Below are 18,717 nucleotides of genomic sequence, written 5' to 3' on the forward strand. Positions count from 1 at the left end.
GAAAATACTTTCTTTTCTAGGTATTTATTAATTATTTGGGCAAACATAAAATACAATATCTGCTGTTATTTGTATCTATTGGAGTAGGATAGTGCTGTGGATTACAAGCAGCTAGAATGGAAACAGGAATTAGAAGATGCAATCATTTTTGTAGTAAAGTTATATACATGGACTTCTGATTTATACATGTCTTGCCTGTTCTGAACAATTTTAAAAATAAGTATAATAGCCAAATGATTTAGTCATTACTTAAAACTGAATTACATGGATGTCTTAGCAATAATGCTGATGCAGAAGATGTTAAGTGGCATTGCAAGAAAAATATTTGTCTAAAATTCCAAAAAAAAAAAAAATAATCAATAACCACATGAGTAAAATGAAAAACATAGCCCTTGTTATAAACTCACACATCTCTAAATTCTATCATTTCTACAGTTACTAACTTTTCCACATCAGTAGTAATTGGGCTTACAAATATAACTAGATAGTTATAAACTTTATTTTACAGTATTATAAAGTATTTTCAACATTTTAAGCCAGTATTATCACAACACTTAACATGATACTCATAAAGAAATGGGGCCATAAACGCTAATTCCATTAACAGTTGTTAAGTGTGACCAGTTTTCTACTGAACTCCATGAATCAAAGTCCTTTATTTTTTTTCTTTTTTGTTATACTCATGGCTTGGCAAAACCAGGTCAAGTCTATAAAATTAGCACAAGTATACATTAAAATAATTTCAAATATTACATCTATATAGTACTATCTTTATGCACATTTCACATTCATGAGCATCCCCTACCCCCAGTGTGAAAAGCTGAGAGAACAGGAAAAGAACGAATGTTTAAGGTAAGTTCCTTTTCCTTCCAAAATTTATTAAACCACCCATATAACGAGCAATCTAGTTACTTGTAGAATTTGTCAAATTTAAATCAAAACAGCAGGCAAGATTTAAACTGGAAACCACTGAGGGCAAGAAAGAGTTTTCTACCACTAATCTCAACTGCCACCTTCCCACATTGCAATGGTACTTTGCTGACAGTAGTTACACGCAGTAGAAAAACAGCACCTGAAACCTATAACAGCTCAAAGGGGAAGTGCAGGGAAGCTATTCAAAGCCATCAACAGCATCTTTTGCAGAGCATAAGGATTCTGTCCTCTTGTATTACTGGCTGTTACACATTCTTTCTGAGACTGTTGGGTTTATCTCACCAAATCATGCTGAAGAAACAGAAGGATTAGAAGTGTGGCCCTGTTGGAGGAACAACAGTGTTACTAGGGGTGGACTCTGAAGTTTCCAAAGTCCATGTCAGGCCCAGTCTCAGCTCTTTCTTTCTCCCTGCCTGCAGGCAGATCAGGATGTAAAGCTCTCAGCTACAGCTCTAGTGCCTGCCTGCCTGCCTGCCTGCCTGCAGTTATGCCCCCCCCTCCCATGATGATAATGGACTAAATCTCTGAAGCTGTAAACCAGCCCCAGTTAAATACTTTCCTTTATAAAAGTTGCCTTGGTCATGATTCCTTTTCACAGCAACAGAACACTAAGACAATATCTATGGGTCTAGAGTGCATCAAAACCATACTCTTTCAATTTTTTAACACTCTCTATACCACAAAATCCTTTATAAACATAACAATAATTTTATACTACCCACATGAAACAAAGGGAAGGCTGATTTGCTATTATTGTGTTGCAAAGGAAATTTACATGTGAGATACACTTGTAAGCGGTGAAGAATTTGTAATTGTGGTTCCTCCCCCCCACTTTTTTACATTTATCTATCACATGTGTGCATGCACAACAACATACATGTTCTGGTAAGAGGACAACTTTTTGGAGTTTATCTCTCCTTCTACCATGTGGGTTCTGGGGATAAAACTCAAGTTATTAAATTTGGTAGTGGGTACCTTTACTTGATGTGGGAGTCTTTGTGTGCTGTCATTATCATTAATGAATAAAGAAACTGCCTTGGCCTGTTGATAGGGCAGAACTTGGGTAAGCAGGGAAGACAGAACTGAATGCTGGGAGAAAGAAGAGGGAGACACCATGGAGCCACCAGAGTCCGATATGCCTAATCTTTGCCAGTAAGCCACTACAACATGGCAATATACAGATTAATAGAAATTGGTTAAATATAAGAGTTAGCCAGTAAGAAGATAGAGCTAATGGGCCAAGCAATGTTTTAATGAATACATTTCTGTGGTTATTTCGGGGTTAAGCTAGCCAGGTGGCTGGGACTAACAAGCGGGCCCCCCTCCTACATTTATCTGCTGAGCCATCTCACTAGCCCAGAATATATAGTTTTTATTAGTTGCAGTAGTAACTTTGGAATGGCTTTCTGGATATATATTTTTTCTAATCTTGAGACTATCCCTACTTCTCTACTATCTTTTCTTATCAAAAACCCCATTTTTCAAAAAATTCCAACAAAATCTAGTAACACATTAAAGTTCAACATTTCTAAAATTTTATTATTCTTAATACATACCTTTCACATACAGAAACCCTCTAACACCACACAATTCCATAACCCAAATGCTTCAATTTTACCAACATTCTTTAAGTATTTACACTGGCTTCCATCAACAAAAGTGCAATCCAAACATTTTGACAAAAAAATCTTTATAGACAACATATTTTTGAGCTGGTTTTCACGGTGTCCATTCATTATATTGTCTTTCCATTACCTGGAAAAATAATAAAGTCAACAAAGTATGACGATGAACTGAGCTAGGCAGCATTCTGCTATGGGAATCACACCCTAAACAAAAGTGCTTTCTCCTCACCTCTTCCCTGATCCTCCAACTGAAACTACTCAATAAGTGCTTCAAGAGATTAAAAAGAAAATAAAACAAGTTAGAAAACAGGCACAGTGCAGACTGCACAGTTAGCACTGGTACTGTAAGACAATGTGAAATACTCAGGAAGGCAGTCTAGCAAGTTATGAACCAATGTTAAGTTTTAGCATTTAAACATATAATACTCTTCTGTCATAAGTTAATTTTTCCCAAAAAGGTATGAAAATTTCCTTTACTTAGAAAAATGAACCCCTTTTTACAAAAATTGGAAATTAAAGAATGCTGGAAAAAGTCCTTTGTACACTAGAAAACAATTCACTCATCCCTCCATTTCATGGAATAAAGTCTACCTTTAAAGGTATAAGACCACTGTTACCAAGTGTTTTCCATGTGACTGGGTGATCAGATGAGAAAGGAGAGTTGAGAAGGCCTGAAGAGAAAATGATCAGAAATTAGCTTCTCTCAAAATGGAAGCAGACAAGTTTTACTTGCTCAAAGTATAGAACTGTTTAAAAATAAATGACTCAAAGTGTTAAATTGGATAAAAATCACTTTAGATTATTAGTCAACCTCAAAACTACAAATTACTGGATACTACTCATGAGAAAAACAGAAGTTAGATCTCCTGGATGAATGAATGCTGTGGGACAATGGTCACTTATCCTGTCACTTTATTATTTATAATAAAATGCTGATTGGCCAGTAGCCAGGCATGGAGTATAGGCAGGGCGACCAGGCAGGAAACAGAGGTGGGACAATGAGAACAGGAGAATTCTGGGAAGAGGGATGCTCAGTCTCCAGTCATGACCCAGCTGCAGAGAAAGCAAGATGTGACTGCCTCGCAAAAAAAGGTACCAAGGCACGTGGCCCACACAGACAAGAATTATAGGCTAATATTAGTTATAAGAATTAGTTAAGCCAGGCGGTGGTGGTGCACGCCTTTAATCCCAGCACTCAGGAGGCAGAGGCAGGTGGATTTCTGTGAGTTCGAGGCCAGCCTGGTCTACAAGAGCTAGTGCCAGGACAGGAACCAAAAAAGCTACGGAGAAACCATGTCTCGGAAAATCCAAAAAAAAAAAAAAAAAAGAATTAGTTAATAAGTAGAGCCTGAGATTCTGGGCCAATAAGTTTATAATTGATGTAGACCTCTGTGTGATTCTTTGGGAATGAATAACTGCAGAACCAGGCAGGACAGAAACCTCAAACAACTGAAGCCCTTTAATATTCAACTACAACAAAAACGGTGGTGATCTTTCTTGAAACATTTCAATTCTAACCAATGCGTTCTGGCAAAGTTTGGTGAAAACATTAAGGTCAGCAGATTTCCAAAGTAATATTTACCTATAAAGCAAGTATTGTACAGTCAATTTTATTTTACACTTTAAATAAGCCAACTTCTCCTTTTCGGACAAAATTCAAATCAATCAATGATATAGCAAATGATAAGTATTAGAGTATGTGGCTCATGTTTCTCTTTGTATATAACTACACACATCTATAGTCCTCATTTTATCATCCATATAACATCAAAATCAAATGTTATCCAATTATAGTGAAACTTCTTCATGTGGGGGTCAGAAAACAAACTAAGGAGCAAGAATAAAATGTGGCTTTCAGTTCCACACTGTTTTGGGTTCTTGTTTAGTTTTTTCAATCTAAAGAACTCACTGAGTGCAAAAGATAGGTTGACTTCAGAACAATAACATAGTTTTACTAGAAAATGTCAATAGGTTAAAGAACAGCATTACAAGTATTTTTTATTCTAAAAAAATCAGGAACAAACATGAAGACAAATATGGAATCTGAATAGAAACTTACCAAAATTTTAAACTTGAGTGTACAACAGAAAACAGCTAACTCATAATTATAGCTTTGTGCATCAAAGACAAATTTGCAAATATTATATCCTATAGATCTAACGTAGTTGTATTAAACACCATCTGATCAATAATGATTATTGTTTGTCCTATGCAACTTCAGCATTTCTTGCAGATTATGAAACTTTTCAGATCATCAAACACAAAACCAGAAGTAACAAACCAACTGACAAAAGTTTTAGTTTAGCATAGGTTCTTAAATGCTGTTGTTTCAAATTAAACACCAAGACTTCTGTAGAACGTAAAACTCATTGGCAATAATGTTTAGACAATTATGAAAAGAAAAGCCCCCTAGGATGGCATAAACCAAGTGATATAAAATATTTACATGAACCCCAAATTTGCCTATTCATAAAACAGTTATTTTTAGTAGTCTTTTAATGTATATTTCTGTATCATACTTGAAATTACCAAATTCCTTCATGAGAAGCAATTCTCTAATTCTAATTCTATAAGGGATATCTTCAGCACATTCAAGTATCCAAGTCCTAGTGAACTTTGGAATACCTGGTGTTCTGTATGCAACTTTTTTTTTTTAAGAAACAGTGAGGCATCATGGAAATCTTTAGGATGATCTATTTTCAGATATGCTCTTTGCATTACTGCTACCAAAATGAAACATACTTTCAAAAGAATAAAAACTGTTCTTCATCATTCTAACCAATTTCCCCTTCCTTCCTAGGTCAACTCTGATTTGGGGAACTCAGTATTAAGTGGGCTAATGTGGCAGTAGATACAATGAGAAGTGTACCATGACTGGTTCTGGAGCACAGCAGTTAGGTTAAGAGGTTTGCCTCAGAAGATCTGGATACCAAGCAACTGCTTCAGCAATGCAATCTGTAAACGATGGCCACCAAACCTACAGCATGTGCAAATTTTCTGTAGGTTCTAGAGACACGATCCAAATAACCACGTTCTGCTTTCTGCCCTCTTGATTCAGTATTCATCGTTTCCAATTTCACTTCACAAGACCTGTTATATTCAGCTCACCTAAAACATTTACAACAGCAACAGTTTTCAAGTGTCAGATAATTTGGCTATTATTTCCGGTATGAAAACTGTTAAATTATACAAACTGACAAAGAAAGCACTCAGAACTATTCTCAAATCACCTATCAGTGGGAGTAAGCTGACCTCACCCTGAACAGAAGAACAGAGTCCAGGTAGCCTAATGCAGTACTGGCTCTCCAGGTTTAGACTTACATTCATTTGTCACTTATTTTTCCCAAGGCCCAAACATTTAACAGTGGGTCTCTCAAGAGAGCTAACATTAGAAAAAGCTTCCTCCCAACTCCTACCACACCTTTAGCTTCACCACAGAATCCCACACCTAAATGGCACCCATCCTTCCTACTACCCCAGTACTGCATCAGAGATTCTGCACGAGACTGAAACCCTACCAACCAAAATCAGTCCAATTTCCCATTTGCACTCCAGTCTTAACCACACACCAACATTTGGGAATTAAGAAAGGGCAAGGGGCAGCCCTCATTTTAGTGGCACAAATATACAAAGTAAACTCTGTTTTAAATTAGAAAAGAAATTAATGTCACAGAATGCTCCCCTATAAAAGATATGTAGTAAAGTAATAATATCAATAAAATAGCTATTACTAAAGCAAAGCTTTCATCAATAAGCTTCAAGAACTTTGAAGGAGGAGAATGGCTTCACAAAATGGTAGTCCAGGTTTCCACAGTGTGGACACTGCTGGACATTGCTGTACTCAGAGAAGTACTGCATTCCGATCCGTACGTCGATCACAGGCTTGCCACAGTGCTTGCAGTTCAGACGGGCCTGGGGAAACAGACATCATGAACCACAGTGTCACTGGCTTCACAATACGCATCCAAAGCCATTTGATCAAAGTGCTGGGAACTGACTAAATTCAGAGAAGGATCTCCATTATTAACAGATGCAGGGTATGCACATCTAAGATACACATTCTGGTGTTTATTATTCTTCTTCTCAAGATGACAGTCTCCCAGGTTCTCTATTAATATGAGGTGCCTATCAACAAGAGACTACCTGATCATCTCCACCAGTTACCTAACAGCAACCACCAATGCCCTGGATTTTAAGCAAATGGCTGAAACTGGCTCCCTGCACCCAAACCTACAATGAAAAACTTTCCTGAAGAGTTCAGGTTTATTTTAAAAGCTCATATACACTTTCATTTGACTCCACATAACATTGCTTTCTTTTATATAAAAATAAAATTTCTCAAAAATATCCAATCAAAATTGGCAATCTAGGCAGGAGTGTTATGTATATCTTGAGACTGCTGGAACTCACTAGCATGCGGCATCTTCACCTGGGCCTGGGCCTCTAACAGCACAATCCTGGAGCCCTTCATAATAGATCTGGGAGTGAAGTGGATAGGCAGAAATTACAGATTAAACAGTCTTTATTTAGATCCTTCCTAAAAATGTGCTAACAAATTTGTCCTGAAAGCATTCCTGTGAGGGAGATGATGAAAAGGGGCACACAGTGATAAATACCATGCCCAAGAAAACAGAAAGCAGAACAGCTGGGATTTAAACTAAATGTGTTCCAGAGTGCACATTTCAGCAATACACGGACTATCTTTCTGCAACCTAAAATGAACTCCCTTTAACTACGTCATCCCTCTCTGAGTCTTGAGTATAACGTTCTCTTTAACCAATTATTGTTATTTTTGCCTCAGACTTACCTGGAATCCTTTGTAGTGCCTCCTACTATATCCTCACAATGAATACTTTCAAATGATTATTAATAAAGAGTAATCAAACAGGTTTTCCATTTCCATTTCAGTTGGGGGACCAGAAAATATAGTCTTGGCATATATCAGCTTATATTTAACGAGTAAATATGCAGTATATACTAGAGGACTGGGGGGCGGGATGCCATTGCATATTTCTATTTGAAGATATGAAAATCCCACGGCATTTCAACATGTAGTTGAAAAGTTCAGAATAGGAATCACAGGTTTTAGTCACAACTATGACACAATTTATGTAGACCTGGGAAAAACAATAAAAAATTTGAGTCATCCATCTTAAGCAACAACTCAGAAGGCTGAGTGAGCTCTGCAAGGTCCCATGCAACACTAAGGTGCCATGAGTTTTGTTCATGTCCCTCCTGCTACATCACATATGTGTAGAGAACGGTGTCACTTCCTTTAGTTTCTCTCATCTTAGGGGTGGGCACTAAGGCACGGCAGTAACCATAAAACATGACAGTGATTAACTAGAAGATTATGGTAACTCATTTTCAAAGATAACCTTGAGTCTGGAAATGCAGTCAGTATACCACAAGAGCAGAAAACTAGTCAGCCTTATCCAAAACAAACAAACAGCTGAACTACTATCTCTGCCAGCCTTTGGACTCAACAGAAACTGGTATCTACTGAAAAAGTGGCAACAGGAGGAGAAAATGTTCCTGCTACCCAGGAATGCCTAGCAGAGAATTATGTAATAAGTTCTTCCTCAAGCATGAGAATAATAAATTCAGGTATTCCTGGGGAGTTTTGTCTTCGTAGTTTCTTATCTAATAGGGTTTGTACCAGCCCCTTCCTCCTTCCTTCTGGCAGGTATTCCTCAGGTGCTCCTAGAGTCAGAGAAGAATGCTGCTCTTCTAGCACTTAAGAATTAGGAATTTTTCTGGCAATCTCACACAACTCAAGAGTGAGAGGTTTGGGTTTTGCCAGCTCTCACAGAAAGTAAGCAAAAGGAAAATTTGGTCTGTTGTAGAAAGTAAAACTTTCCTTTTCAGTATAAATTACAACCTTTTGATACAAATGTAATACAAATTACTCACACAAAATGAGAAAATTACAAGCAAACAAAAAGAAAACTAAAGAAACCATGCACAGAAATCTAATACCCAGGCCACCTAACTAGCTGCAGAGTTCAGCAGAGACTTTTAAAGCTTAGTTAGAAATGGAAGCAAGATCCACAGCTAGAAATGGGCTAATCTAGAGTTCGCTCAAAGAGCGAACCAATAATACAAGCAAAGGGGTCAAGACCATGATGGTGAAACCCACAGAAACAATGACCTGAGCTAGAGAGAGCTCCCTGACTCCAGACAGTGAGGCAACTTGCATAGGACCAAACTAAGCACTCTGAATATGGGTGACAGTTGTGTGGCTGGGGCAGTCTGTAGGGCCACTGGCAGTGGGACCAAAATTTATCCCTAGTGCTTGAACTGGCTTTTTGGAGAGTCCATTCTCTTTGGAGGAATACCACACTCAGTCTAGATATAGGGGTGAGGGCCTTGGCCCTGCCTCAAAGTAATAGGACAGACTTTGTTGAATCCCTATGGGAAGTCTTACACTCTCTGAGGAGTGCACGGGTAGAAGGTGTGGGGACAGGAGGGGGAGGGAAGTGGGATTAATATGAAAAGTGAGAAAAGATTGTTTTAAAAAATAAATAAGAATTAAAAAATAGAAGCAAGGTAAGTTTTGTAAATTTTTTCTAACATAACAGATGGAAAATACTCTAAGTCTATTACTGTACATATCTCTGACTACATAATATTCTTCTACAAGATAACAACTAAGGCACTTGAATTATTCTTCACCCTTAGAAGCACCTTCTCCAAGCCCTCACAACTCCCTCAAGGTAACCACCAGGCAGCCTTTAACTCTCTAAGGTACCTTGGTGGCAGAAGTCCAGTGTCACCCACTGCATCCTCACTTCAGTGGATACCAACCTGACAGCAGGGAGAGGCAGCCAGGATGTCGTAGGTGTACATGGTGCCCAGCTGGTGCCAGCTGCCATCCCACCGGGACTTGCACTTGATGCAGATGATCTTGTGAACCCCTTCCAGACAGTCCACACACACTGCATACAGATGCATGAGTCTCCCTGCACACAGAAAGCACAAGGCTGAGGGTGGCTATGGTGGAAAGCATCTTCATCTTCAGTGGCAATACAAATGCCCTCGTAAACAACAAAAAGCAAACATTTTATCAGTTGAATAAATATGAAAAGCAAGGCAGATTCCATCATGTATCCTTAAGCAGTCCTGTTAGGATATTGCTATCAAGATCACAAATTCAAATTTATTGAAAATAGACACTTGCTTTAATTTACTTTTCTAAAATGTGCTTACATTGTCTGCCCATCCAAATCCAAACAATAAATTCACATGCTTATAACCAGCCTGGAATCACCAGGCTTCTCCAGAGTCTAAGTGCAGCATACAATGAACCAACAGGAACCAACACCACTGGCCTGATAGTTGAAAGCCACAAAATATTCATCGAAAAACATCTGACTCTGTATTGTCAGCCCAGAATTTTACCATAGCCACAATTACTATGTTAACTGTCCTCATTTCCAAAACGGCCCGGCTAGTACCACAGCTAATTTAGGAACTAGAATTACATGTTACTTGTGATACGTTACAAGTCCAAAGTATTGTGTACTGGATTCTTAAGGTCACAACTTCATTCCTTCACTGTTCATCAAGGACCTGAAGTCCAAAATATTATTTACTGGGTCTTTTAAAGTCACAGCTTCATTCCTTCACTAGGACTTAATGTTTATAAAGGGAACAGGCCAGTCAATTATGTGAAAAAGGTAAAGGTTCAAATAATTAGTCAGCATGTCCAGGATCTTCCTTGGGCAATATGTAACAGCAACACTGCTTAGAACAGAGAGCACTCTAGAACACGCCTGAGATCAGGGAGCACTCTAGAATACTGCTGAGAACAGGGAGCACTCTAGAACACGGCTAGGAACAGAGAGCATTCTAGAATACTGCTGAGAACAGAGAGCACTCTAGAACACGGCTGGAAACAGAGAACTCTAGAATACGGCTGAATTGGGGGAGCACTCTAGAACACGGCTGAGATCTGGGAGCACTCTAGAACACATCTAGGAACAGAGAGCACTCTAGAACACTGCTGAGAACGGGGAGCACTCTAGAACATGGCTGGGAACAAAGAGAACTCTAGAATACGGCTGAGAACATAGAGAACTCTAGAACACGGCTGAGAACAGGGAACAGCACCCCAGAACGCTGCACAGTGGATCTTATTCAGAATGTGCTGTTCACTACCAAAAGTCAGACTAAGAGTTTTTACCAGTTACTTGCAAAGACCAGCTCTCTTCGTTTTTAACCGCAAGGGCACCTAGTGGTCCATAGAGGGAAGCTTTCCATTGCATTTGCTTCCATGGACTTCTTTTTTCTTGAGAGCAGGACCTATACCTTATCCATCCTTGTCAACCTGAGTGTCCAGCATAATGTCAGCAATGTGAAAAGCTCTGTGTGCTGAATGAATAATAGATGGGGCATGACACTATAAAGTGGGGGATGCCTAGGCCAAAACCAGGAAGAGCGAGCTTCTTACAATGCCACTCACCCCTGTTCTTAAACAGTGAAAACAAGGTTTCACATGCCAAACCCACTGAGCACTTGGGATCATATCCAAAAGTCAATTCAATTATCTGTGAGCCACTAGAACACTTTGCTTCCAGTCTCCTCCTTGGTCCTACCTGAGACACATCTATGCTGCTAATAGAAGTGAACACCAGACACGGAAGATGTTAGTAACAATGGCTGTGATGATGAAGACAAGAACATTCCCTGTGCACTTACCAAGGGTCTGCTCTGGGCTGTGAGTTCTCTATCTATCAATTACTTCATTTAACTCTCACTGCAATGCTATACAAAGGACTCATGATTGTTATTCCCATTTCAAACAGGAGAGACAGAAGATTAAAGAGCCTGGGTAGCTTGTGAAAGCTTACAATGAAAATAAGGAGGCCGGGCAGTGGTGGCGCATGCCTTTAATCCCAGCACTCGGGAGACAGAGGCAGGCGGATCTCTGGGAGTTCGAGGCCAGCCTGGTGTACAAGAGCTAGTTCCGGGACAGGCACCAAAGCTACAGAGAAACCCTGTCTTGAAAATAAGGAGCCAACTCTTGGGAAACCTGAGTCAAAACTTAGTTTCTGGATTTATTTTCCATTACCATTCCACTTAAGTCCTACCCAGAGAATTTCTGAGCCATAGGAAAGATTATGTAAGCAGAGTCCTATTGAAACAATGACATATGATACAAAAACTAGACCATCTTACTTATGAAGACCAAACAAAACCATTTCCTGAATCACAGAGAAGGGGCTGGAAGCAGAGCTGGGGAGGATCAGAAGGAGTAAGGGGCAAAGCAAGGGAATAACAAGCTAATGAACACAGTAAACATCTCAGCAGCATATAATTAACTGAACAGAGGAATTCCATGCCCAAGAATGTGGTCATTCTGTTGGAACTGAAAATGCTTTAAAAGCATGGTTGGGATAAGAGCTTGCTATAAATAAGATCACCCAGACTTCTGAGGTGCAGCAATAGAATCACTGACCCATGACTAATAAATATTTTTTTTTGTGGTACTGGACTTCAGTATTCATTAAACTCCGACTACAGATTTGAAAACCAGACGTTTGTCAGTACCCTGTAGAGTGCACTGACCACCACCTTATATTATCTCTGTGTATGCTTACATACCAGTGTGCATACTGACAGGCAGGCCTATCTAATTTTTGCCTTTCTCCGTCCCCTCCCTGATCAACGCCCTCAGAATTTAGTCTTGAGCTTTATCACAGTCACTTCCTCTTTTCTTGTCACTGAAGACTTTTATTGCCAAGATTTAGCCACCAATGTTAAAAATAAGCTCCCACGTGTTCACCCCAAATGCTTGTTTCTAACAGTGCTTGCTAGATATCTCCACAGAAAATGAACTAAACATATTCAAATGCTCTCCCCTTCTTTCCCATTAAAATGGGCCTTTTCCCAACCTTACCTACGCCTGCCTGTGAAAGCATCATTTATCTGGTCTGGAATCAGGGTGAACTAAAGAAGACCCTTTTGTATAGTCAAGGTACTCCAAATTGGCAATTTCTTTAAAAAGCCTCCTACAGCTATCTCTTCTTTCTAATGCTCACTATCTCAGACAGTAGCTTCTCATCTTCATGCATATAGATATGACAACGTTTCAACCCTGACTCTAGGTCCCAAACCTTCCAAGCAACGTTTTGGGGGTATATTATTATAGGTTTGTTTTTTAAATGCTGAAAAAGCTCTCAATTCATAATCACATGGCAAAGGGTTTCTACAATGGCTTGAAAGGAACGCCCTGCCTCACCCCAGCCTGCTCTCCACATCTCCTACTCATTTTCCACTCTGCAACATTTCCAACCAAACAGTTCTCTTCATCTCATCATAACCTCACTGGTTTTCTTTTAGCCACCATCCCTCATACTGCCTTCATACTGCCTCCTGAAGATCCAAACCCAAGTGGCCCTTTCTTCCTTGGAAATCTCAGAATACTCAATGTACAGGATTACATAATGTGTACATGCTACTTACTAATTCCATGTGTGATACTATTAGTCACAGCCTCGGGTTTAGGACGGTCAGTTACATTTTATAAAATCATTTTATATACCAAGATTATACACTGATGACTTCATCTAGCACATCTGCTAAGTTTGACTGACAAACATATACTTGGTGGACATAAAAATAAATATGTCCATCATAAGTACCCTAATTCATTTTTATAAAGTATGGTCCGAGTTTTAAGGTACAAAAATAAAATAAAGGTGTTTCTACCCTTGTGCTCAATAAAAACAAAAACACAAATTCCACTTCTATAAAACAGGAAGAAAGCTAACTGCCATATAACTGTGTTTCTGTCACTGACCATTCTCTTTCCCACCCTGGGAATGGTGTCCCCTACCCTTTCCAGTCTTAGCTGAGCACTATTCAATTCTATACTTTTGAAATCAGTTGTTTTTGAGTTTATAGCTGAATGAGATCATATGGATCATATGGTTTTGTCTTTCTGTGCTTGGCTTATTTCATTTAATTATGTTCTCCAGCTTTATCCATTTGAGTAAGTTCAAGGTGAATCCTCACCCACTATCAATAGGATGTAGTACAATCATGACAGAAAACAGCAGAGTTCTCTCAAAAAATTAAAATTTGAGCCAGGCACGGTAGCTCACATTTTTAATTCCAGCATTATCGAGGCAGAGCTAGGATAATATCTCTGAGGTTGAGATGAGCCTGATCTATATAGCCAGTTCCAGCCAGCCAAGGCTACAAAGATCATCTTTCAAAAATAAATACACAAACAAAAAATATGAATTACCTAACAATAACAACAGAATATGTAAAAAAAACCTTTTAATTAGAATACCGTATGATCCAGAAATCACACCATGGGTATACAGCCAAAGGAAATGAAATCAGTATGTCAGAAGTGCTTGTGCTCCCACAGTCACTGCAGCAATACTCTTAACAGCGATGGGCTCAAACCAAGAGTCCACCAAATGAGCAGAGAAAATAGTTTTGTATATATACATATACACACATATTTAGCCATAAAAGAAATTTAATCATTGTCGGGAATATTGTTTTCAGGTGTGTGATTTTTGTTTATGCTGCATTTGTTTAATTCTGTGAAGCTGTGTTACTGTGCCTGTCTAAATCACTTGATCATCATAAAGAGATGAACGGTCACTAGCGAGGCAGGAGCAAGGCTAGACAGGGCTAGCAAGCACAGAGTATAAATAGGAGAACTGAAAAAGAGCAACGAGAGAACCAGAAAAGGAGGACACCAGGAGCCAACCACCTAGCTACACAGCAAGTCATGGAGAAAGAAGCAAAGTAAGATATACCAAATGAAGAAAGATAAAAGCCCAGAGGCAAAAGGTAGTCAGGATAATTAAGAAAAGCTGGCAAAAAAATAAATAAATAAAAGAAGCAGCAGCAGCCAAGCTAAGGCCAGGATTCAAAACTAAGAATAAGACTCCGTGTGATTTGAGTTGGGTGGTAAACCCCACCAAAAGAATAAAAGATCACACAACAAATCATACTGCCATAAAATGGATAAACGTGAACATTATATTAAGTAATAAAAATATGCCAAGTCAGACTAATATCATATGATTCACATAGTTGTGGCATGTAAAGGTACTGATAGGAGTACAGAATTAAGAACAATGGCTACCTAAGGCTAGGAAAGGGAGGGAGGATGAGGTGGGTGGGAAGAAGCTGGTTAAAGGACACACAACTACTTACAGTTAGACGTAAAAGTTCTAATGTCTCACTGTACTGTAGCAACTATAGTCAACAGAATGATGTAGTGTTTTTCAAAATAACTAGGGTTTTGAATGTCTTGCCAGAGATTATAAATATGAGGTGAATGGTATCTTCAGTACCCTAATTTATCATTACACAATATAAACAGGGATCAAAACATTACACTATAAACAATAAATATGTACAACTGTCTTAATTAAAAACACAACTTTAAAAATATCCCAAACTAGCCTAGTGAAATATGAAAGCAGACATAGAACCCATTCCAGCTGGGGCAACAGAAGCCAACCAGCCAACCCTGCCATGGAACTATAGGAGGGCTTTAAATCCCAACAGGTCACAAGGCTTTGTGGTATCTATCCCACCTCATAACAAAAGCTAAAGGACTCCAGAGAATCATGCAAAACACACAAACAAGACTAATCCTAACTACTCCTTGCTCCTTTTTCTTCCTCTGAAAGATAATAAAAGAAAGTGTGCCTGAGAAACAAGAATGTGGTGTTATTGAAGAGTCCCTGAAACTAGGCTTGCTGGTGCACACCTGGAACCCAGTATTTGGGAGGCAGAGGCAGGCAGATCTCTGCAAGGTCAGTCTGATCTACATAATGAGTGTCTCAAGAAATAAAACAAAAACAAATAAGCCTCTGGAAATTAAAAATAGTAGAAGACAAATCCAAGAAAATGTTCTGTTTCCAGAAAGTATAACAGAATATTTGAGACAAGTAAAGATAAACCCAAGGATTTCCTTTCCCATCAAAGGGGAGTCGGGAATGTCAATCTAGGAGGTATGGTGTCACATCAACAGGAGTTCCAGTACTGTAAGTGTAAAAAGAAATAAACCAAAAGTAAGGAATCTCCAGAGTGAGGATCTAAGTATATGTATTCAACAATCCAAGATAGTCCACAGTAAATGAAGGGGACAGGGGCTGAGGAGCACATCATGGTGGGATTTCAGAACACTAGGGTCCTGAGTGCTCCAGGCAGAATGGAGATAATGGGGATGAAAGCCTTAAGAGATGTTTACAAAAGAGGAGAAAAACTTCAAAAACTATGTTAAGTGTGTAGAAGTGGTTTACAAAGCTGCTAAAGGAGAGCAACCTTCCAAAGTTAAAATACAAAAAATAAAACCATCACTCTCAGGCACTTGACCCTTCAGATTCTACACCAACAGGTAGCTCTTAATGCATCAGTTCTCAGGGAACTGTGATTCTGCAGCCATCCTGGGCTACACAGCAAGATCTTTGCCTCCAAAAACAAAATAAAAAATCTAAGGCAATGAAAACATGAAGAAAAGAACTCTCATTTAAAACAGTGTCCTTGACAAGACTGTTTCTATAATGGGAATATATATCTTGGTTCAACACCACTAACAGCAGAAACACTAGGGATTTATCCCCAGAGGGAGATATGCAGTCATCCGCCTTTAACACCAGTACAGGCAGAAGACAGTATCTAAAACTGGAGAATGAAAATAACTACTTAAAATCCTGATGTCAAAAACCTTGAAGAATTAGTTAGCATTTCTAAGTGTTTGGCTCTGGGGGCTGAGACAGCAGGGTTTAGTGGGAAGAAGACAGGAGTCATTTTTATCTGATTCTCTAGCATTTTGTTAAACTCATATATCATGCATTTCTTCCTTTTGGAAGTTCAACAGTTTTAATTTCACACCTACACTGACCAACTCTTTGCCTTTCAATTTATAACTAAAATGTGCCCAAGTCTTTGTCAAACATATAAGCTAACCACTACACTCCCTCAACCAAGGTCATGCCTAGGCTTTCAATCATCTCCCATTTTCCTTTTGATGCTATCAATAGTCTTATCTTTCACAATTTTAAAATTAATTCAAGAAGTCATCGGGCCCTTCTTGTTTCCCGCTTTCCCAGTTTACAAGGATCACAGCCTGCTAGGCACATTAAAGGATTCAAACTATTTCACAGCAAAGAGAATAATGTAATTCCTTCTCTAAATTTTTACTCTGTTGTGAAAAGCTAAATATCAGTGGTTCTTTCTTCAAATTAGCACAGAATAAAGGCATAAAAAGACCACCTGTACCCAGTACAGTGACATCAGAATACAAAAACCACCAGCCCACTGGGTGAAGCTCAAATACTCATGTTACCTAGCCCTTGGCTAGAACAAAAACATGTCAGTTGTAATAAAATTTTAAAAAATGCAATTCCATCTTGTTTGCTTTTTGGGTGTTAACAAACAGAAAGCAGGCAAGGTGAATGAACACCTATACCTTGAAGGTGACAAGGAACATCATATTCAATCTCATCATGTCTTGAGGGGCTTAAGAACAGAGTTCCATCCACTAGTGGGAACTGTTCAAACACAGGAAGTGCCCGGTGGCACAAAGCGCAGTTTACAACATTTCTGTGGCTGGCACTGAGGGCTGCAAGAATGAACTTCCGTAGATCCTCGCCTTGGCCCACTTGGGCGTCGTCTTCCATTCGAACATGGAAAGTGTTCAGCTTATGCCTGGGGATGTGAGCGAGGAGTTCAGAGAGGTCCAATCGCCGCAGGAACTGTACAGGGGTATCAAAGTGTCCTCCCCTGTGCACAGACAGCCCAGCCGAACTGTAATCAAAGTGGGCATTTCTGAACACATGGCCCCCAGGCATGGCCTTTTTGTGAGGCTCAAGATGAATGGCATTCTTTAAGAATTCCCCAAGGTATCTGGAGGAGCGGGGACCACTAAAGTGGGCTGGGGAGAGGATAGAGTAACCAGAGGGTGGGGACTGGCCAGGGGAGCCACAGGGGGAGCGGGCCCCATAGGCTGCAGCATTAACTGTCTTTTCCTGGGAGTTCTGCCTGTCCATGGAATGCCGCCGGGGAAGGTCATGGTTCAGGCCTTTCTGGGACTTGTTCAAGGGCCTGCATTTTTTCGCCTCTTCCCCAGCCTCCCCTGGAGGCCTTGCTGAGTTCTTCTCTGACCCAGACTTCTTCTTTTTTTCATCTTGCATCCGCTTTACCTGGTACCAGTCTGTGTCCTTTTTTAAGTGGCCCTGCCCACAGCGGCAGGAGCAGAAGCGGAAAGCCAGGTCGTAGCCCTTCTTGGTCCACATGTTCTGGCGGCACTGCTTCTCGTTCCAGCTGCGGGCCCTGCCAATGCAGTTGAACTGCACCAGGATGCTGCTCTCCCACTCATAGAAGCACTGCAGGTGCATCCAGGTGCTGCACGGGCAGTGCTCGTTGTTGCACACCACCTTCTGGTAGTCATCCTTTTCCAGGTCCACTGGCCTCCCAAAGCTGCAGATCAGGGGCGTGGCACAAGGAGCTTCTAAAAGAAGAATAAAAGAGAGTCAGTACATAGGATATGAGGACTCCAATCTATCACCATTGGCCAATACATGTCAGTTATAACCACTGGAACAAATACCGGGCAGATTTAGAAACATTCATCATTTTCTTCTAATATGATGCTGTCCCAAAGGAATTTATTTTCTATTATTAAATATCTGCTGAAAAACATACTGATAAGTTTCAAGAAACCCAAATCCTTCATAGATCAACTGTGTTCCAGGCCTTCTGACAGTGCAGTATAAAGGTTTCTCAAGATGTGGGTATAATAACAGGCAGTTCCAGAGTTCCTTTGAAAATGAGTCACTGAAGTGCAGCTAGGAATTAATATGAAGCTACTAAACCAACCATTCTGGTGGTGTCTATGAATGTTTTATCAGGGGTTTTAGACTGTCCTGAACAGCAAATAGCATTGAGAAAATAGACCAGTCTCATCTCAACCTTTCTTCTAGAGTCATCAGGTACTAATGGCCAGGATGTCTGATCAAACTATTGGCCTACACAGAACTCCACTGTCCAGATGTGGAAAAAAAAAAAAAACATATTTTCTCTCTCTCCTCTCTCTCCTCCCCTCCCCCCTCACCCTCTCTTTTTGATACTTGAGACAGAGTTTCTCTGTAGCTTTGGAACCAGTCCTGGAACTAGC

General features: G+C 39.7%; 1 protein-coding gene across 1 annotated transcript in view; it reads right to left on the reverse strand.

Annotated features, from left to right (window-relative positions):
- Positions 1-2,451: 2,451 nt before the first annotated feature.
- The window catches only part of Heca (hdc homolog, cell cycle regulator), a 44,844-nt gene continuing 28,578 nt past the window's right edge, over positions 2,452-18,717 (reverse strand). The window contains exons 2-4 of the mRNA XM_050159512.1: positions 17,011-18,051; positions 9,366-9,520; positions 2,452-6,470 (exon numbers count right to left, since the gene is read on the reverse strand). Coding sequence (XP_050015469.1) covers positions 6,306-6,470; positions 9,366-9,520; positions 17,011-18,051 — 1,361 coding nt within the window. The 3' untranslated portion in view covers positions 2,452-6,305. The remainder of the gene's footprint in view (positions 6,471-9,365; positions 9,521-17,010; positions 18,052-18,717) is intronic.

Source organism: Alexandromys fortis, unplaced genomic scaffold (assembly GCF_014885135.2).
Source record: "Alexandromys fortis isolate MF-2015 unplaced genomic scaffold, M_Fortis_MF-2015_v1.1 scaffold_107, whole genome shotgun sequence".
NCBI classification, from domain to species: Eukaryota; Metazoa; Chordata; class Mammalia; order Rodentia; family Cricetidae; genus Alexandromys; species Alexandromys fortis.